The sequence below is a fragment of the Megalops cyprinoides genome, chromosome 5 (assembly GCF_013368585.1).
Source record: "Megalops cyprinoides isolate fMegCyp1 chromosome 5, fMegCyp1.pri, whole genome shotgun sequence".
NCBI lineage: Eukaryota > Metazoa > Chordata > Actinopteri > Elopiformes > Megalopidae > Megalops > Megalops cyprinoides.
The window spans coordinates 6,517,409-6,539,423 of NC_050587.1; the positions used below are offsets into that span (position 1 = coordinate 6,517,409).

Sequence of the window (22,015 nt, forward strand, 5' to 3'; positions counted from 1 at the left end):
CGCTAGTTGACATTAGAGGGTTGACTGCTTTGAATGCTGGGAAGACAGACTGTTCACAAATATGGCGTCATAACATTTCTTTGGAAAAAAACGCTTGGGAATGATCACGTCTTTGTTTTCTGAATGGTAAAGAAATCACCTTTAAATCAACCAGCAATTTGGGAAACGTTTTTGGAAGAGCACCCTCTAATCAGATTAAAAGCAAAATCCAATCCTATTTCCCAGATTAAAGTGAGCACTCGTATTGTGCAGTTCACTGACGGAGGGCATCTGCTCTGTGTAACTGAACAAACACAAAATAAAAACTTAAAATGAACCCTACCACATGAGGGAGAGCTAGAGAGAGAGTTCCTATGTTCTGGTACTGTTTTCACTCATGTGAAACACTGTGTTCAGAATTTTCTAAAGGCCAGTTCAGCAGAATATTACTACAAATGTGAGTCTAGGAATCTGCAACAGTGGCAGCTAATGGCATCAGACCTGCAGAGGGACTCTGGCTGGGGAGGGAATGATTCATCTACCTGACTGCAGTGCAACACAGATATTTGGCTCACAAGACAGTGGCTCCACAGCCCTGCACAATGGCCTGTGTTAAATGCTAAAATCTGTCACGCACCAGCAACCACACAGTATTGTCCTCTCCTAACATTTCAACTCCTTAGTCCAAAAGAAAATGATTCATGCTACATATTTTAAAAATCAAACAGCAGATCCCCACTATTGCATAACATTTTTTTTCTTGTTTTAAAATGTACTGGATTTGACAAGTCACATACTGTATTTATATATATATATACACACAAAGTGCACAGTGTGTGTTAGTGTGTGCTGTTGCTATAGTATTGTATTTACAGTATATATTGCCATGCCAGCTACGGTCAACCGTAATTAATCACCTACAGCACTGGGAGAAGGCCTCTAACCTAAACATACGCCACTCATTTGGTAATGCTCAAAAGAGAAGAAAAAGACTAGTTTCAGCAGTTACAGCTCTACTTCAAGTACTTACTTTTGATCCTTTTTTTTGCTCAGAGTTAAGACCATTTACACTCCATACAGCATGTGCTAAACCCCCATTATAGCAGAATAAAAGATTCTGACAGCTGGGTACCCCCAGTGTTGGTTGCTAGGGCAGGGTTAGGGAACAGAGAACAGTCTTTTGTGTCTTTTTTTTACTTGAACAAAAATCAGTGCAATCTTTGCACATGGATGTAGCTCCAGAAAGAAGCTGCAGTTCTGTCCTGCCCTACATTCTTGTCACCATGTGCTTGGCTCCTATCACTTGTGGAAGACATCTGGTTTCACCCGAGCAGTAAGTCTTTGGAACAATAACGTTTGCCTGCCGAGGACACTCCGGGGCCTCTGCCTGTCGTCTGCTAGGTGTGTACGATGCCATGCAAGTCCTGCGGCACAATGAGGGCTGCTGATATTGCCAGGGCAACCCCCTGATGTCAGGAGTAGTAGTTTGGTCATGGTAAATAGCCACATCTGGGGGGCGTGGCAGGGTTTCAAGGTCGCGGTGGGGGTCACGGGGGTCACAGGGGCCCGTGCGTGGGGAGGGGTTAGGGGGGAGTCACTCGGCCTCAGCAGCGGCAGGGGGCAGCACCCCCCTCTCCCTCAGGTGAGAGCGTAGCAGGTTGTAGATGCTGAGCTGCTGTTCTGGCTGCAGGACCAGGAGCTGCTGTAACACCTTGCTGGGGTTGGGCCCCCTGAAAGACAAACACAGTGTCAGCCTCTCTGTTACCAGCACAGAGACCAGCGGCTGGCTGCCTTCCAGCTTGAACAGATCCATAGGGTCACATGCATTAGAGTACATTGACTCTCTACCTGTGACAGTCATATGAATGGAGCTAAAGAGGACCTTTGTTTCTTCAGCAAGAGCAAGGACTAATGTCCTTCATAGGGATAGCTCCAGAGAGCTTGCGTAAAATGTGATATTACTATAACAATAAGCTAGAGTGCTAATGAGTGTTCTGTGCCTTTGATAATTACCTGATAAAGCTTGTAATGTAAACATGTACAAATGTGGCCATCAGATACTGGCAGTCAAAGCGATCCACGATGCCCCCGTGTCCCGGAATGGTGTTCGCAAAATCCTACAGGTACAAAAACACAGGGTTATGGCTGCTCCCAGGACAGTGCTGGGTTTCGTACAGGACACAAACACATGGCTATGGCTGCTCCCAGGACAGCGCTGGGTCAGGCACAGGGACAGTTACATGGGTCTGGGTCTCAGAGGGTGCACACCACAGGGACATGGGTTTACCTTGATTTTGAAAGCTCTTTTAAATCCGCTGGCGAAGAAGCCACCAAAAGGCCCTATCAGTGAGGCAAAGGTGGAGAGAGCAATGCTGTGCACCTGGAACGGATACATGTTCACCGTTTTCTGCAAAGGGGCACAGAACACACACTGTCAATGTCAATCATTGCAGCCCTGCACTCTGAAGCTGGGAGACTAGCCTGTCATCATATTATGGACGACTAATGCCTTCAGTTTTGTGTCTGATCAATGAAGCACTAAAGCTATATTACTGATAAATATCACTGAAACATTTTGCTACAAATCATGGCCCTAATGAAAGAGCCTTAATGGTTGTTGATGTGGAGCAGAGATGGGTGAGCAGACTCTGTCTAGGACGTGAGTGTGGCCATGCAGACTGCCTCTCTGGGATGTGGGTGTGGCCGTGCAGACTGGCTCTCTGGGCCGTGGGTGTGGCTATGCACACTGGCTCTCTGGGACGTGGGTGTGGCTATGCAGACTGCTCTCTGGGACGTGGGTGTGGCTGTGGACCCTGAGGGTCTCACCCATGGCAGAACGCTCTGCACCATAGCGGGGAGGGTGTATTCCTGCATCACAAACAGCTCGGAGGGCTGGCACTCCACTGTGAAGCTGTTCGTCTCGCTGTCGTACTCCACCGGGCACACAAAGTACTGGTACTGGGCCAGGAGATAGGCGAACTGAACAGAGACAGAAGGGTAGCATTCAGTCACACACGCTCAGCAGACACGCTTATCCACAGACACATACAGAGGGCACTCTCTACAGCTTACCCATTTATACAGCAGGATATTTACTGAGGCAGTCTGGGTGTGCTCCCGTGCCCAAGAGTGCAGCAGCAGCCCCCCAGTGGGGAATCAAACTTGTTTTTTGGTCATAAGCCCTCCTCATTACCACTACTCCACACTGCTGCCATTCAATGGCATGCAACACATTTGTCAAACTGAGATATAAAAGTAGATACACGCTGCTGGCAAATCTAATTAATAAGAAGCAGAGAAAACAGTTTTTGTGTGTGTGTGTGTGTGTGTGTGTACAAACCGTGCAGGTGAGGCTAAGAGTTCAGCACCACATCAGTTACATCACTCTGTACAGCTGTACTCACAATGAACCCGAACACCACAGTGCCGAAGAAGCCTCCTATGAATCCTTCCCAGGTCTTCTTTGGAGAGAGCTGCAGGGAGACACCTTGTTACCCAACACGTCTGAGGAAACAGTGCACCTGTGCCCCGTCCCTCGGGTTTAGCCACACACCGCAGGAGCGGCCTGGGTTTTACCTTTTCATGCTTCCCAGCAACCCCTGGCATCCAAAAGCTGCACATTTTTACTGCTGCTAACGTCTCTGCAGCAGATCCCTCTGTGGATCAGGTGTGACAGTGTGTTGTGTTTTATTATATTTTTAATGATACATGACTAAAGTGTTCAGAAATATTTCAAAATTTTATTTGAAATCAGTTCAGTGATATTTAGGGTATTTAGAGCTGTATATACTCCTGTTCTTCCCATGTTGTCTTGAGCTGATAAAGCTAGAGGTGGCAGTTGATTGTGGCTCGATGGGCCCAACAGATCTGCACTGCGGTGTCTCTGGCTGTTTGCAGATCAGTCAGGCTACACAAACACAGACAACCTTGTGTCTTGTGTTCAGTACAGCTTATTGATCTCCATACATTGGTGTTCATATCTGTCCACTGTGTTCATAAGGTTGATAATATAATATGTGTTGATGCGTTTCTGGACAGTGGTATCCATATAGACTATGATCCTGGAGCAGAGGTATTACTGTGTTTAAAAGAAACATTACAGTAATGAAAGTTGGTATCATTACCTTGATCAGGGGTGTTCTTCCAAAAAAGAAACCAAACAGGTAGGCCATGATGTCATTGCAGATCACAATGGATATCGGAACAATAAACCTATAGACAAACAGGAATGTTAGACTGGCGTAAATACCATAGATTATGGCTTTACCGCAGCATCATGTATAAAAACAATTCTAGATTCTACAAATTGCTACAACCTCTACTTGGTTATCTGGCCAATGAAAATGTAAAGATCTATTTCACAGGCACTAATCAGCTCTAAAATGGGCCTAAACCAGCCAATCAGCACTAATATGGCTCAAAATCAGTCATTTGTCTTTAACATGGGTCTCAATGAGCCAATCACATGTAATCCAGATTGACAATGTATTCACTAGTGAAAGAAGTTAAAACAACACAAGTTCTTTTCTGATTTAGGACATAACTTATTCAAACAAGTATAAAACTCACTTAGTCTGGATGTATAATGAATAAATATGAAAACATATTTTGCAACGTTAACCATCAGCAAATACATTTGTGAAGGCTGATAAGAGGACTTTCACTCAACTGCAAAACACAGAATATTCAAAACATGTACTCCATTAAAAATGCAAAGAGAACAAGTCCCCAAGCAAAATGTGCACTGGAGTTTTCTTATTTAGATGAATCATTTTGCATTTTTCATTCCATGCGTTGTGTGCTTTGACCTTTACCTCACAGAGTAGAGTATTGTGTTGAGCCAGCACTGGTCTGTCTGACCAGGCTTTCTGCTGCTGCTGGCTAAAACAGGTTTGTTGGCATTAGGAGTGACCCTGAATAGTCGACTATTCGATGAATCGATCTAAGGAGCCTGATTTGACTGCCAATCTCATAGTCGTATCATCGCAAAATGTGGTTATGAAACAAGGATCATTCCATTCTGGCTATATGGGGGTGCTGAATGTCTGATTTTACATAGAATTGCTTGGTTTCTCCCAATAAATCATGATATACGCCTATTTTGGTATAAATATCAGCCTATTAATAATACTGTTAAAAAAATTAAATCAGGTGCTTTTAATCAATCTCCTTAGTGTGCATTGCGGGACCATTGGAGCAGCATCTTGGCTGGGCTTTAAATCTGTTTAGCTACCTAATAGCTCACAATGTCTGGGAAAAAAAACTTCAAAAGTATGGGAGCATTTTGAACAAGTCAAAGATGATCCAAAAAAAAGTCAAATGCAAGTTGTGTCAACAGCTTCTGTCATACCACTCAATAAGTAACATGGCCTACCACTTAAAACGGGTAAGTAGCCTTTAAGCTTGCCAAGAAGATCATTAGGCTAAAAAAAAGACTGTTCTGTCACTCTCTTGTTATTCTTAATGTAGGCATATCATGTGATGTAGGGGCTTATAGTACATATTATTCTCCCTAGATGCACCTACAGTATCAGACTGAGGACAGCTCAAGTACCGCAACGCAATTAACTCAGAAGAAACTTGATGTGAGACCACCACTCCTTGAGAAGCGGAAGAGGGAAATTACCGACAAAACTACTGAGTTCGTTGCGCTTGACATGAGGCCAGCGAACATTGTTGTAGGCGAAGGTTTTAAAGAATTAATGTGCGCACTTGAGCCAAAATACACCGTTCCCAAAAAAGAGACGGTCATGCATGCAGTGAACGCAAAATACACATCCACAAGGGCAGAGATTTACAAATTAATAAAGAAATGTGACGCAGTCAGCTTTACCACAGATATTTGCACCTCGCTGCAAACGGAGGCATATCTGACAGTTACAGCACACTTCATTACTGAAGACTGGCGACTGGAAAGTTTTGTGTTAGAAACAAAAGAAATGGAGGAAAGTCACACAGCAGATCATATTTCACAAACACTGAAAGAGATCATTTCTGATCGGGACATTCGGTATTAAGATGCTGTGTGATGTGGCTGCATGCACCAATCAACTGGCCCCGGACCCATCATGGGGAAACGTGGAGAGAGTCCGTTGCGCGGGGCACTCTCTACAGCTGTGCATTAAGAGTGCGCTAAAACAAGATCCTGTGTGTCGCGCTGTTGCTGCTGCAAGACGCATCGTTTCTCACATCAAAAGAAAGCACAAAGGCCACTGCAGCACATGCAGAAAAACAGAGAGAACAGAATGTGGCTGAGCATAAACTAATGCAAGATGTTGCGACTCCTTGGAAGTCTGTCTATTTGATGCTTGATCGCCTGATAGAGTGAAGGGGGCCAGTTTCAGCTGTGGTGATGGATTCAAATGTCAGCAAACGGTCCGACCGAGATCTAGAGCTCACAACATCCCGGTGGAGACCAGCAGAGGACGTAGTCAATGTTCTTAAGCCAATGATCACCCTGACAGAGCTTTTGTCACAGGATATAAATGCATTGCTGTCTGCCACTGTCCTGGTGCTCAATAAGAACAATAAGAAACAACACTTGGTGGTGCATGACAACGATAGCAAGGTTAAAGTCCTTAAGACTACACTGACTGAGGAGACTGACAGATGATGGGGGGTCAAAGAGCGACTCCTGGAGAGAAGCATATATATCAAAGCTGCTGTTCTTGACCGATGTTTCAAGAAGCTTTCTTTTTTCACTGATGAGCAAAGGGACGATGCTCATTCAGTGATGGCCTCTAGCTGAGAGCCTAGCTGACACACCTTTCCAGAAGGAAAGCACTGACAGTGACTTGGTGGAGGAGCGTGAGCCCACAGGCTCTCCAAAAAAGAAAGAGAAGGACCAGATGATGGCATTGCTGCTGTCCAGTGATGAAGAGGAGGAACAGCTGCATGAAGAGGGGAGTGAGATGAAGGCTTATATAAAGGATTACACAAAAAGCAATACAGGACTGCTGGAACGGTGGCAAAAGAATGAGGAGAGATACCCAAAGCTGTCCAGAGCCACAAAAAGAATCCACAGCATCCCATCCACCTCCACACCATCAGAGAGGATTTTCTCCAAGGCAGGTTTTATTGTCAGCAAAGCAAGGAGTGCACTTCTCCCAGGCAATGTGAACAAGTTGCTTTTCCTCGCACACAATTTGAAAACACAAGCGCAGTGAAAGACTGGCTGTTTTTGTTTGATCAGGTAGGCTAAAGTGATTTCAAAACCTTTTAGCTGGTTCTAATTTGATTTTTGGACATTCTGAATTTGTTTAGCCTAAAGCTGGACAGGCTACCCACTGCAGTGCTTCGGGCCTGGTCTCTGCAGTGTAAAAACTATTTGTTATGCACCTTCTGACAACCTACTTGATTCTGACTTTTATTTCATTATTGTATTTATTTTTTTTATTTATTTAGGCAGGCTTATTCTATTCTAATTTAATTCTATATTTTTTGTTTGTTTTTTTGCATGGAAGTTGCTCTGTACTTTACGGCATGCTCAAACACAATTCGAAAATAATCAAGTGAGCGGCGGACACAGGCAATTTTAGCCGATTTAATCTGATTTGCCGACATTGTGAAATTGTTTCGCCAAAAGATTAGGCCTATCTGCAGTGCTAAGAGCCCATTAGGTCTCTCTGCAATTAATTATCTGTTATTTATTAGGTCTATTTAATCCAAAATGTTGTTGTACATTTTATTCCACTTTGTGTTGACGTTGTTCTGCACTTCATGTCATTAAAATGTTCATTTTATGTTAATGTTAAGGAATCGTTTAACAAATAATGTTCATCCCTTGCTGCCTTTAAATTATAGGTTGTAGGGATTCACCTTAACTTAAAAAGATAAAAATCCAAGGCATGTGTAAGCCCGTTTATTATTTAAACCTATATTTTGTTAGGGTCATTTTTATACGCCACTTTGTTTTATGTTTGATATGCCGACACTTGACAGTGGCCTCACGTTTTTGGTCGTTTCATTATCAAGTTGTTTCTGTGTGCGAAAAAAAAAAAGTTTTGTACCTACCTACTCTGGTTTCTTTTTTTACTGTAAGCTATGGGCCTTCTATATTCTAAATGGGCATATTTATTATTGTTATAAGGTCACCATAATGCAGATTTTTCAAATAATGAGTGAGAAAAAGGATGGAACACGTCCTATTATAAAATAAATTCTTATGCCAAGTCAAGAAGAAAAATTGTTTAATTGGGTGTTTCAGCTCTTTTGTCTGGTGTGGGAAAAATGAAAGCCAATGTCGCAAATGAGAATATGGATCAATGAGCAAAAAAAAAAAAAACATGATTCGATGATCAGTCAACGATAGGCCAGAGACTTGACCAATCAGATTCGACTATGTAAATTCTTAGTCGGGGACACCCCTAGTTGGCATGTAAATGATCTCCGCTTACCAGATCATTCCTTCAAACAGGTTCTGAATGACGAGATGAGACTGGGTAACCACAATCAGCAGTGTGACATGGGTCCAGGCAAACTGAAACAGGAAGAGAGCAGAGGCCGCTATGACACTGGGACAAACCATGCCAGCTAAGTATGTGCAATAATGGGACTGAAACACACACTGCACCATTAAAACACAATTATACAAATGCCTCCAATGACAGTGAGCCGAAGGATGCACAGTACACCTTTTACATATACCTGTCTTGTGTTGGTTATATTTGCCATGTCTTTCTTATTTGAAATATGCTGATTTTACAATAACAACGACCTCAGAGGAATGAGGAAATACTGTTCCAGTCTGGTACACACACACATTCAATGGCTGATAAAAACACATTGCAATACATGATCTATTTCACAACTGCATGGATGGATCAGCGATGGATCAATGCTACACACTGAATCTGAACAGTGATTAGTGTTTGTGAGACAGAGGTAAGAGGCAGGCTGTAGTGTTACACTGAGAGTCACTTCGTGTATTCCCTCAGTGTGCTTCAGGCCACGTGGATGTTGCAAACACGTCAAGACAAACAGAATGCCTCCTGCAGCACCGCGCCAGTGTAATTTCCCAGTAGGCTTTGTGCTAAATGGGAGCAGAAGGTGGCGTGTATAGGGTGCAGGTGATAAGCCGAGGTCCAAAGTCTTCTGTTCCTCGACCCTAGTGCTGTGCTGCCGGCATGCAGTTGTTTCCTGTCCGGTTAGTGCTCACGGTTACTTCAGTGGTACACACCATGTAAAACTGCAGGCGGTAATGTTTCTTCACTAAACTCAGCACAAACATGCAGAAACCTGCGGAAAGCAAAGGACATGCACTCAGTTTCCTGCACACAATGACACCAGCAAGACAACAGCCTCGTCCTCTCATTTATGCACGTTCCTCGACAGCATTCCTCTGCTAGCCCCACCCGCACTCCTGCCACACTCTCTGTCCTTAACCTTGACCCGCACCTTTTCTGTCACTTACACAGCTTACCTGTTTTACACAACTCAATGCAAACATTTAAATTTCTTGTGTAAACCCCAGGCTTGTGTAAAATTTCAGTGTAAACCCCAGGCTCTCAGTCTCAGAGAGTGTCTCTCCTACTGAACAGGGGGTAACTTATATGGCCAAATGCCACTATTAATACTGTAAATATTTCATTCAGCAGATCCAGTGGGGTCCAGTCCGCAGACTGCAGTGAGCTGATCTGAGTTTGTTTACTCACTTTGTGCTACCTTAGAGTGGACTGCAGGGGATAAAATATTTCTGTGTGATAAAAACTGCTGTCAGCACTTTAGCTGATTTATGGATTTAAAATTCAGCTTTGCAAAAAACAGTCCACTTTCTCAGCATATGCAATGTCAGCATGTGAATTTAAACAGTGTGTCATCATGTCACCTTAAATAATATGGGCTAGTCTTGCAACAGTGTGGTTGCAAACCTTCCTCCTACACCTTTCATGCAGTGATTTTTTTATAATGTGATGCGCTACACATCAGTGTTGCAGCACTAGTGAATTCTATGTAGATATTATAGGATAGTTATGCCTGAAATACATCAGCAATAGAATTCTACAAAGAATTTCTACAAAGGCATCCAAAATGGGTCTGCTTCAAACACCCAGAACTGATGGTCATTCAGATATAAAAAAAAACCACCATGGCATCTCTCCAGAGGAAAAGCTGGTGGAAATTTCCGTTAAACTCCAAAATGGATGTGGCCTGGGGCAGATGTTTTTCATCACTTCTGTGTGACACAGCAGTACACACACACGCCTTATGGCCGGTAAATAAGTAATCAGCCATGACATGATAAGAACAGATGAACCCCACTGTTGGCTATAAACCCGGGGAGATAAACTCAGGGGGTGTGTCTTACAGCAGTGCCGCGGCTCTCCATGCTTGCCCCTGTGGCCTCCGAGTCCTAGAATCACCTTTGCTCACCTGCCAGGTATAGGGCGAAGGAGATGAAACGATGGTAGCGTGCCAGAAACTGCAGCGGCTCCTCCCTCTGAACCAGCATGCCAAAGTAGTCTGCCACCGTCTCCCCGTAGAAAAAGTAGTTCACACAAATCAAGAAGTACCTGCCGCGGTAAACAGGGTGATCACAGAACCTGTGTTTACACTCACAAACCCCTGTACTACAATGACTCGCTAATCTACACAGACCTCTGTAATACAGTGAATCACTAAGCCACACAGACCCCTGTAATACAGTGAATCACTAAGCCATGGACCTACCTAAAACAGTAAATCACTAAGCCATGGACAGACCCCTGTCAAACAGTGAATCACTAAGCCACACAGATCTGTAATACAGTGAATCACTAAGCCATACAGACCCCTATAATACAGTGAATCACTAAGCCACACAGACCCATATTATACAGTGAATCACTAAGCCACACAGACCCCTGTACTACAGTGAATCACTAAGCCATGGACAGACCAGTCAGAAGCAGAACATAGAGAAAGTGCAGTGACATGTTTCTGTGCATATGGCTGCATATCTTCACTCACTGGTATGACCTCCTCTGACATACTAACGCACTAAAAGGGGATCAATATAAAAGGCTATTAGGAGAGACATTTAACGTCTGTCAGCATGGGAAGCAGGAGCAATTTAGTGAAATGAGTGCTCTGTCAGCTCACCAGTGCTGCCAATCAACAACAGCATTAGCATCCTTACCAGCTCAGTGTCCTGAACCACGGGAGGTCATACGAATGGTAAACTCTGTACCCAATGGTAATGATTTCCTGGAAGCACTTGATCTGGACCATCATGACCTAAACAGAAACCAAAACAGAGCGGTGTTGTTTTTTTAAACCTCATAATCTCAAAGGTGAAATGTGACAGTACGAGCACACAGAAATAATCTTATTTTACATAGTTGATTTTTTGGTTTTGTTTTTGATGAAAAGGAAGTTATTCAGTTGGTATATTTTTGAAAAAATAATGAGGACACAGTGAAGCTCAGACTGAGTCAGACAGATGAAGCTAAGCAGCTGGTTCATCTTTAATTGACTGGCTGGGAGTTCAGTGGGAAGATGCAGGCATGGAGCACTGCCCCAGCTCAGCATGCGTCTGCATACCGCCACAGTGCTGCCTGCCGAAGGCCTTTTCCGATGGTGGCAGAGTGGTGCACTGGTGAGGAGCAGGGCTCGTAGCCAAAAGGTTGCTGGTTCGATTGCTCGCTGGGGCACTGCTGTTGTACGCTTGGGCTAGTTGCTTAACCCAGAAGTGCCCCAGTAAACATCCAGCCATATAGATGGATAACATATAAAACTTGTGTGAGTCACTCTGGATAAGAGTGCCTGCTAAACGACAATAAGGTAATGCAGTGTAACTAAAGATCAGTGTTTCAGATGCACTCCCACACCTGAGATGAAGTGCAGGAAGCTGAGGACTCTTTTCGCAGGAGACAGCACTCCCACATCAGCATGACAGCTCTTTAGCTGTAAAGGCCTGCGTGCTAACCAGCACAGGGACACAGGGACTCAGCATCAGCCTGTGCTGCATGTTAACCCTTCTGAGTGACCTCTACATTTCACTGTGGATTCAAGTTTTCAGATATGTTTGCATGTGTGCGTGCATGTACAGTATGTGTTATGGGGGCATACATTTTATGTATTCTTGCATTTCCTTTCATAAAAGGGTTAATTCTGCATGTACATTCATGTCTACATGAAGGTTACTCCTGATCTTCTGTTTTTATTTCTCTGTGGAGGAAGTGCATTGGGGCATCCAGGAAACATACCACAAGTATAAGCATGAGAGGCCCCAGATAGATGATCAGCAAGAAGCCAGTGATCATGGTTAAGGATAAAATCCCCCGAACCCACCAGTTCTTCCACCTGTAATACAGACAGGAAAACACAATAATAAGTCACAGGGCAAGCACATACTGATGCCATTTGTATGACCACAGGCGTACTTGCTGTCCTCCATCTGATTCTTTGCTTTAAAAAGAGTTCCATTTATAATAGTGACAGCTTCTCCTTGTGGTATTGTGCTATTTAGAATGCTATTCCAGACATTCTAGTATGAATTTTTAAGAGATGAAACTCTGAGTTCAATGAAATTTATACATCCAACAGAAAATGTGCACATTCACACAGCTCTGAAATGCCTATCTGTAAATGAAATAGGAATATCTCTGAATAATGCAGTGGGACTAATGTTCTGTAATTCAGAAGCCTACAGTTCCAGTCGTTTAAATATAGTTCTGCCCTAGAGGATATGACTGCAGACAGTCCCACCAATCCAGCATTTAGACTGGCATGGATGAGAAACTGTAAAAGCCATCCTGTACCCATGCGATCCCCCCACCCCCCTGACTCGGCCACCTCTCCTCATCTGCATATCACAGAGGAACTGTCATCATCATGTGCTGATTCATTAAACACAACATCTAAAAAAATACATTTAACCATCACTACAAAGAAAAACACACTGCATGCTGTATGGTCACGTGACTGTGATAAGATAAATGGATATTTATTGTCCTAACATCATCCTTGACCATTTATAAAGAATATGAAAAACCTGGCAGAAATATGTGTGTATATGTGAGTATATATCAGTTAAATACATAAGAAAACAGAAGGGAGAAGGGTGGATGCTATCTCTGAATCACAGAAAGATGTAACCATAACAAAGGCTTTCCCAGGTTAATCTGTCCTTCACTTTGAGTAAACAAATTTAAGCAAGCATTGCCTTTCTTCATTCCCTGTAGGCCACTCAGTCTACAACAGCTGCTTGACTGAACAACAAACCCTGTATGAAGTGAAAAAGTGTAACGCGCGTTTTAACCTTTTGAGGGCTGACCCACCTGGAGGAGAGCCCTTCCAGGGCTTTGTTCAGGCATTCTGGAGTGTTGTCTATGGATGGAGCGACTTCCGGCGTGTCGGCTTTGGAGTCTCCCTCTCCGTCAGCCTCTCCCTCTCCCTCTGCTTCTGTGGCCTGGCCCACTCTGTCCTCTCCATCTGTTTCCTGCAGGTCATATTAATATTAATACCACATATTTTCATGAGAGGAAGACCATGATGAAACAACACAAAGTAAGGAATGGAGTCAGCTTCTATCATTATAACATCTCAAGTATGATCCACTTAGAGCAACAGTCTATAACACCACCTACAGTTATGGGCACTAGTTATCAGTGTATGGCTCTAAGTCAATCTTATGTACTGCTGCGTAGACTTGCTGAGTCCAGGAACTTAAAACAAACATAACAGAAAGGTCTAATCATCTCAGCAGCAGTCATTTCACTTATTATCAAACTGAGCTTGAGTAGCCTCTTGTATCTCAGCTCCTATTTTGGTGGAGGGGTTTGTGTCACTCTGGCAGCTGCTGGGTGTCACCAGCACAGAAAGAGGGGACAGTGGCAGAGATGCTTTCAGCATGAGTCGTCTGTGTCAGTGAAAATAAGTGTGACGTCTATAGGTTCTGTAAGCTCAAGGTGAACAGAGCCATCAGAAGAGCACATCCTGTGGAATCACAGTAAATTACAGCCTGGGAGGGATAATGACCGGAGCCAATACAGAAAATAAAATCAGGCAAAAATGGCAAGAGGGCCAACCTGCAAGTCAGAGCTCAAGCCATTCTGCTGCAGAGGAAATTTACAGAGAGCTGCTTTTACCACAGTTCTGTTGAGATGAACCAGGGAGGTACCTAGGGATAGGCTGAGCTTACATACTGAAAAGGTTTTTCACCCTCAGTCTACATTACCTTTGCATGTGTGTTCAGGATTCAGACCCTGCTAGACACTAAAAGGACAGCAGATTCAAATTTCTCCACACTGGTCTTTTTCTGTGTTCCTGAGGAATTTCTGCCTGAGGATGTGGCTCATGTCTACAAACCCATGTCACACACTGACATCCTCAGCCCATGTGCAGTTTAACCTAATGCTTCTCAGATTAGCTTTCTATTTCAGACCATTGGCACTAAAATAATACTAATAAGCATTACCACTTTGTGGTTTAATTATGTGTGTTAATGTGGCTGTGTTGCTTAGGATGCAATTCTTCCAATACAAAAAAGCACAGGTCCACTGAGTTTAAAAAAACAGGAAACACAAGGACAAGAAAATCCTCAAAAACCAGAGCTGCCAGAGCTTTCCACAACTTCTGTAAATGAGTGCCATCAAAAAACTCTCAAGGAATGAAATGATAATATTGGACATCATTTAGGTTTTTCCGGTGCCTTAACTTCGGTTCATAAAAGACCCAAGCTGCAGTGCTTACATGTGTTTCTGAAGCCTCTGAGGAGCCCAAACTCTTCTGTAGAGTTTAAAACCAATTTCTGTCAAAAATGTTTCATAAAGACCATAAACCTACTGATGATCTCAAGCATACTCAGTGATTCCAGTTTCAGTTATGTAAAATCACTGGGAATGACTAAGTTTGACAAACATGAATGCAAATTCTGAAAATTAACAGGTTAGTGTGGGACACTATCATCCCTTACATTGAGGGCTTCTGATGAATAAACACTGGAAAACAACAGCTAATAACTCAGTCCAGTCATGGACCACTCATCAGCATTCAGAGTCAATTTTTCATAGATTTCACCCTTATAGATTTCTAGGTAGATTCTAGAAAGATTCTAGATAACACCATACCCTCAGCCTATGTAAAATACAGGCCATCTAACATGGCAAAAACAGTCCGCTGAAAATAAATGAGATGTAGATACCAAGGTAGAGCTATAGCTACTCCCTGTTTCTGAGACAGCCAATCATGCAGGCTTTTTGTGCTTTTCAGTCACGGCCTGACTAACAGCAGAGGTAGCACACAGGTCAAGCAGTGATTCCAGAGAGGCAGCCAGTCATTACTGGAGTTAATAGGAAAACCTGGACTCTGGCAAACAGCGCCGGCCACCACTCTGACAGGTTCTCCCACGCCGCCGGTTTCTGCCTGTGAGTGATCTGCTGCAGAGAGCCAGTCATGTGCGACCCCAGAGCAGCCAGCCAATCACAGAGCCGCCACTGCGGCACGCACCTCCTCCTGAATGCAATACAGGCAGAAACCTGTCCGATCTGACTTTCACCCTATGACCCAGTGCAGCCCAGTCTGGTGCTGAAATTCATTCCCCTTCAAGGTCAACGACAATGTCTTCCCAGTGGAATAAAAGAATCCATGTGTGACAAACACAATGAAGAGCCAGGTGGCTTGAAGTTTGACTGTGCAGGGGGTAATACATAACCCATGAGCCATGCAGCCATCCTGCTAAGAAAAGAAATGAAGTCATGTAGTGCTCACTTTTGTGGCAAAAACAGCCATTGTTGTGGGGCGCAAGGTCAGGGAAATGAGATTCATTTGGGAGGGCGCGGATTTTGCCCACAGACATCACCCGCCATTAGCGAGTTATTTCAGGGCAGCCGCAGAGAGCTCGGGAGCTGCTGATACAAGTGGATATTTCTCACTCATCAGCAGCTGCAGTCAGCTGCTCTTCCACTTCACTACAGCCGCATGGCCTCTGCGGCTATTTCTGTGCACAGTCGAATGTGGAGGACAGAGAGGTTACCAACACAGAGCCTTGGAGCCGGCCTTTCTGAAGCACCTGAGCTGCCGGGTGCTGTACTCAGTGGCACAGCTGCGGTGACCCATCATGGCCGCAGTTTGAAGCGTTTAAGCGAAGCTATTTTTAAAACACGGGGCAGATCTCGCCGGGCACACATGATGGGAGATTCAGCCTGATCCACGCTTGAAAAGGTTGCTGGCATTTCAGAAAGAGCTCCCTTTTATGGCTTCCTTCCCTAAAAGGTTTTAATAGAAGGCCAGTGTAGAGAGAGGGAGTGAAGTCTAAAATTAACAAAGGTCAAAGCCCCCCACTCCCCCCTGTAATTAGCAGGTGACACTATAGTAATTGGGAGTAAGTTGCTAAAGAAGATAGGCAGCCAGTGTCACAGACTAGGTTCAAATTATCATGCAGTGAGATAATCTGCTGTTTGAATTTAATGTTGAAGCACAAAGATCCAGCCAGTTCTGATAAAAATCTGCCTGGATCACCTTCGAAAACTTCAGGAAGGCCTGTGTAACATCTCTTGTATCATTGGGCCATGGATGTGCAGGACTGAAGTCATAGAGTCAGAGAGGATGCCCAGATGACTCAGTCTCTCTCTTTCACTTCCTAAAATGGCCACATACACACACACACACACACACACACACACACACACGCACAGCACAAGGACTCGGGGGTTCATCTGACCACAGTTCACAGCTATAATCTCTGATAAACAAAATAAATCTGCTGAGTCAGAGAGGCAGCCAGCAGAGGGCGCCTCATGATGGGAGTGGAAAGGGGAAACAGCGAATTTACTAACATAGCCTTTGTCTTCGGGGTAAGATGGACATCACCTCAGACCAAGGCCCGCCTGTTGCTTGGTCTGACAGCTGAACTGAAGCGTCTTTCCACTCTGGGTGGCGGCTGATATCCGTGTTGCGTAAAACCCACCACATCATCAACAAACACTGTATGCCTCTTTGCACATTTAATTTCAGCCCATTTATTAGGCAGTTGACATTATGGTTTAGAAATGAGATTAAAAAAAGAATTTGGGTTATTATTCTTTGTGGACTCTCAAAGCACAGCTTCGGCACTGCATCAGTACCGATCATTATTATTTAGAAACTATAAATTATTGAGAATAAGGGCCAGCTAGAGAATTGGTTTTTGTCCTGAGAAATCCTGCACAAACACTGCTCATCTTATCATCAGTGAAATCCAGGATTCTCAGCGCATTGTGCTGTTTATCAGTATTTTGGTTCCTATCAAACTGAAGTTACGGGACAGATCAATACATTCAGAGGCCAATGTGAAACTCAGGAGAATGTGAATCTACCAGGACTTATTAATGAGAGAGGAATTCCCAGGTCTCTGATCACTCTGTATGACTGGGTGGTGCAATCTACATGGTTAACTAAATAGAGCTGACGTCAGACACAGTGAGGGACCTGAGACAGAAGTAGAACACGGTAACTACTCTGCACTGCCAGTGGGACAGTGCAGTAATTGGATTCCTCAAATTATAAAATAAATCATCTAGGTACATTTTCCTAGTGGACACTCTTATTCACAGCAAATTACACACCTTAAAATTTTTACATGTTATTCTTCTCTAGGCTGATATTTACTGAAGCAATTCTGGGCTAGGTACCGTACCCAAGGGTACAACAGCAGCGCCCCACCGGGGAATCCAACAGACAGCCTTTGGGTTACGAGCCTTGCTCCTTGCTCCACTGCTGCTTGGCAACAGCAAAGGATATGCAGGTCTACCGCTTTCTCTGAGTGAATACCAGAGCAGCTGTTCTCTGCAGCAAATTCATCTTCTAAAAACGTAGCCCAAACATGCTATAGCAACACATATACTGTCTAGGAATTGTAGATGCAAAATATTTATTCAAGTTGGGGAGGGTCATTCGGGATGGCTTTGAGAGCTTACTGTCTCTACCTCCCTTACAATATCCCAACCACAGATAAAGGTGATAAAATGCAATTGTTGATAATATTTGAGAATACCGTAACCCCCGGAGGGCTGGGCACTTTTAAAGACACTTCTACAGTGTAATCTCAGACCACAAGGACTGTACCACTCATATCTTCAGCTTTTTACTACAACAATATAAATGATACCTAATCAGCAGTGTTGTGTGACACATGCGCCACCAGGTCAGCTGCACCGATCTGTGGTTGTGGCTATTCTTAATGCTCTGTCTGTGACAACACAAAGGCCTGCCACCGGGTATTCTAACGTGCGCAGCTAACAGCGCGCTGAACTTGGCTGATGACAGCAGAAGTGCTGTGGCCTGGACTTTGGCTGGCCTGTGGGCCTGGTAAGCTGCTGGAAGCACGCAACACAATTCACTGCGCAAAGGATAAGATAGCGGAATGCAGTATGTCAGTGGGGAGAGAGAGAGAGGGAGAGGGGGAGAGGGAGAGGGGGAGAGAGGGGGAGAGAGAGAGAGAGAGAGAGAGGGAGAGGGAGAGGGGGAGAGGGGGAGAGAGAGAGAGAGAGAGAGGGAGAGGGAGAGGGGGAGAGAGAAATAGATGGAGAGATTGAGAGAGAGATCACTTGAGGAGGGCAGCCTACATGTACAGCGGACTCCTCTCTCTATCTCTCTTTCTGTGTCTCTCTCTCTTTCCCTCTCTCCCTCTGTCTCCAACTCTCTGTCTCTCTTTGCCTCTGTCTTTCTCTCTCTGCCTCTCTGTATCTGTCTCTTTAGATCGCTGTCTCTCTTGCTCCCTCTCTCTGTCACATCACCAGTATTCATTTTATTGAGGCAAATTCTTATCTGGTGCCACCAAAACCATGACCAGAGTAGGGAATAAACACATCAGAAACAGACCAATTTAATAATCTAATCAGAATTAAAACATTATATATGGGCAAAGGCAAAATGCCTTTTCTTTGTACGCTCTTTACGGTAAAATCTGCACTGACATCAGGCCCAGTAATGGGCTGTGGAGTGAGCGTTCGCGGGTGCTCTGAGAGAGCGACGAACAAGCCTGTTGTTGTTTCTGTAATGAATGACTTTGCAGTGACAATGAGCTGGCGTAGGGGAGCGCTTCCAGAACGGGCCGGCGGGGGTCACGTGATGCCAGGGCAGACTCAGGAAGTGAAAGAGAGGCACTCTCCCTTTGTGCTCAGGACCAATACAAACAGAGCGGAGACAGACGGGATCCCGCATCCCGAGTCCTGACAATTAACCAAAGGCATGAAAGATAATAGAATATCCACAGATCACAGGCATGTGAAGCAGGTATGGGTCTAATCTGCACATGGGGATGAAAATGTGGGCAGTAACCTGTGTTTCTGTGATGCAGTGTCAATGCTAGGAGGCTATGCCTACTAACAATCAAAAAATACCCTCATGCATCAGCTACAACATTTACTGAATCAGACAAGGGCATTGTTTTTGTACACATGATTGCTTTTTAATAGCATGAGCGCAAGCGTCACTACCAGTCGGAAAGCTTGTTTATTAAGCTCACCAGTGCTATCAGGTCCCCATGGATGGAGCATGTGGCTCTTCCCAGGAAGTCTGAAATCACATGATACCACTTAAACAGCTGTGCTTTGGTGCTTTCCTGCACTGAGGGAATTAAGAATTATTCCCTTTAGACCGTGAAAGTCCAAGGCTGTGATGTTACTGGTCCCAGTATCATTCACTGCCAACAGCTAGTTGTTGTGAAACAGTTTATCACGTGTCCACACGAAAATGCATGGTGCATTTTTGTGATATCAGGACGGATTTGTTTGACCAGCCAGTCATTTGCAGTGGACTAATGGTGTTAACACAAAGGCTTAATTAACTGAGCACATCCAAGGTCAGAAACACCATTGGAAAACACTGCTCTTCCATGTCGCTGCTGTTGTTCCTGTTGTTGTGTGCTTTACAGAGTACATTCATGTGGAATATAGTGGACACATGATTTTTATGATTATGACTGCAACAAGCCCAAACCAAGCCAGGAGAGGGGAGAGCAGAGGACACTGAATGTTACAGGCGATCTCCAGACCAGACAGATCTGAGCATGATGCTTGATTCTGACTTGTGTTGTGTATGCAATCTCATCCCCGTATTGCTAGAATACTCACTATCCCCTGGGCCCACTGTTCTTAGAAAAACAGCAGATTTTACTCTACAGCATCAGCTCTGATACAGAGTATCATTAAACAGATGATGTATACTGCATCAGGCTGTCTGCCAAACCCAGGAAAACCATCAATGGAAAGGTGACACACTGTCTAGCCAATCAGGACCATTGTTGTGGGTGGAGACCTTTTGCCTCATGCTCTGAACTAGCAGATTCCTCATTTGACACTGAGGGGAGGGGCAACCTTTGTACTCTCGGTTGTCAGACAGCACAACCTGTCTGGGGAACCAGTTGGGCAGGACATTCAGGACAAGAAAAAGAATATGTCTTAACAAACTTTCCAGGTAAATGCTGAGCAGACGTGTTATGAAACGTTAACAAGCATCAAAAATTTGACCTACTGAAATCAGTCGACTCCCATTGATAAATTAGCGGGGCAGTGTCACTAGTCACTCAATTGTACCTTGAGGCTACGGAATGCAGACTAAATTTAGTAGCCTGGAGGTAGATCCTCTGGTTCTAGTATTCACCAAGGCTAGACAATTTGTTGTCTGGTCTTTTTTTTGAGCTAGACTAGAAAGTTCAGTCCTTACACATCAATTGCATAACATTTTATATGTTATTCAGATGAACATATTTATTAGCTAACGTTATATCACAATAGGAGAAAGGACCCAGTCTCACACCTGTTTTAACTAGCTGGCTCTGCGACATCCTCAGTATAGATGCAGTGTAGGGGTCCAGGTGAATCGCCACTGTGACTCATGTCAGATGTTACACTTTTGAGCGTTAATATATACGCCAAGGATGTTACCTAGCTCGATCATAGTGTTTGAAAAGAAACGGCATGTGGAGTTAACGTTAGCTATCGGACCGTATCGAATGCTGAAAAACCAAACATCCGAAGAAAAATGTTTGGGCTACCATCACTGCGGTGTCCGCATACTGGGCTGCAAGACAACCATTGATAAGATCGCGATGTAGTGAAACCTGAAAACCAAATTAGCTAGTTAAATCGTTCCCCCAAACGGCATTTTATTTTGGTCAAATGACAAGAGCCACCTTAAACAAGACAGCGCAGTAGGAAGCATGGAGTAGCTACACTTGTTTTACCTTGTCACTGATGTTTTCTGTGCTGTCAAGGTCCCCGCCTCTTCCTCGCTTTCTCAGCTCTGTCATTTCTCCGTAGTTAGCCAGCCAGCCAGCTAGCTAACTGATCAATCTTTACAGGCTCCGGGAGGAGTGCGGAGTTTGTGCTTAATATCGACACTCGTAATCCGGTTAACTACCCGAGGGGGTATCGTTAATCGTAAATCCACAGCGAATTAAATATTCCGGTCTAAGCAGTTATACAAGACTGTCGAAGCCACCATGCGTTTGGCTGTGCGCTGACGGATTGCGTGCGTTTGTTTATAACGCGTTAACCGCAGCCAGGAGTAGCTCAGTTTGCGGGTCAGACTGCTGCATAGCGCCGATCTCCAGTAATCCTCTCCCTCTCTCTCTCTCTCTCTCTCTCTCTCTCTCGTCCTCTCTCTCTCTCTCTCTCTCTGACGCAAGCCTATACAGTTCAACCTTGCCAACGCGGGCACTGTTCTGCAGAGAAACAGGCGCTTTGGCTGACGGTACAGCGACACCATCAGAACTGAGGCCAGCATTAATTGGCTAATTTAATTGACAGAAATCCCCCCTACTGTGATGGGCCATACTGCTGCAACTGCTGGAATATGTGCTGTAGGATGATTTATTTTGGGTGATCCAGGGTGCTGGTTACCATGGCAGGTATGTTATTGCTTCTGGTCTGTAATGGAAATCTACGTTTACACAGACGGGTTTCTCTGGTACAGCTGAGACAATAAAAAATGTTAGGAAACCGGTTTCAGTAAAATGTGAATAAAAGCAATAAGCAGGACCGGCAGAGACGTGGAGGACAGGAGCCCAGATTTTAAAAAGCATGGCTTAGCAGTGGCGGTCTAGGAGGACTGGGACTTTTCACTTAGGAACAAA

The 22,015-nt window shown here is 44.3% G+C and overlaps 1 protein-coding gene across 1 annotated transcript; it reads right to left on the minus strand.

Moving 5' to 3' along the window:
* Window positions 1-827: 827 nt before the first annotated feature.
* On the minus strand, window positions 828-21,492 carry LOC118777753 (phosphatidate cytidylyltransferase 1-like). The gene is made up of 13 exons (XM_036528892.1): window positions 21,125-21,492; window positions 13,239-13,399; window positions 12,165-12,261; window positions 11,096-11,193; window positions 10,351-10,490; window positions 9,158-9,216; window positions 8,376-8,458; window positions 4,104-4,191; window positions 3,384-3,452; window positions 2,806-2,958; window positions 2,267-2,386; window positions 1,993-2,096; window positions 828-1,709 (listed from the first exon to the last, which is right to left on the minus strand). The coding sequence occupies exons 1-13, from the start codon at window positions 21,188-21,190 to the stop codon at window positions 1,574-1,576; spliced, it is 1,374 nt and encodes a 457-aa protein (XP_036384785.1). The 5' UTR covers window positions 21,191-21,492; the 3' UTR covers window positions 828-1,573.
* Between the last annotated feature and the right edge of the window lie 523 nt (window positions 21,493-22,015).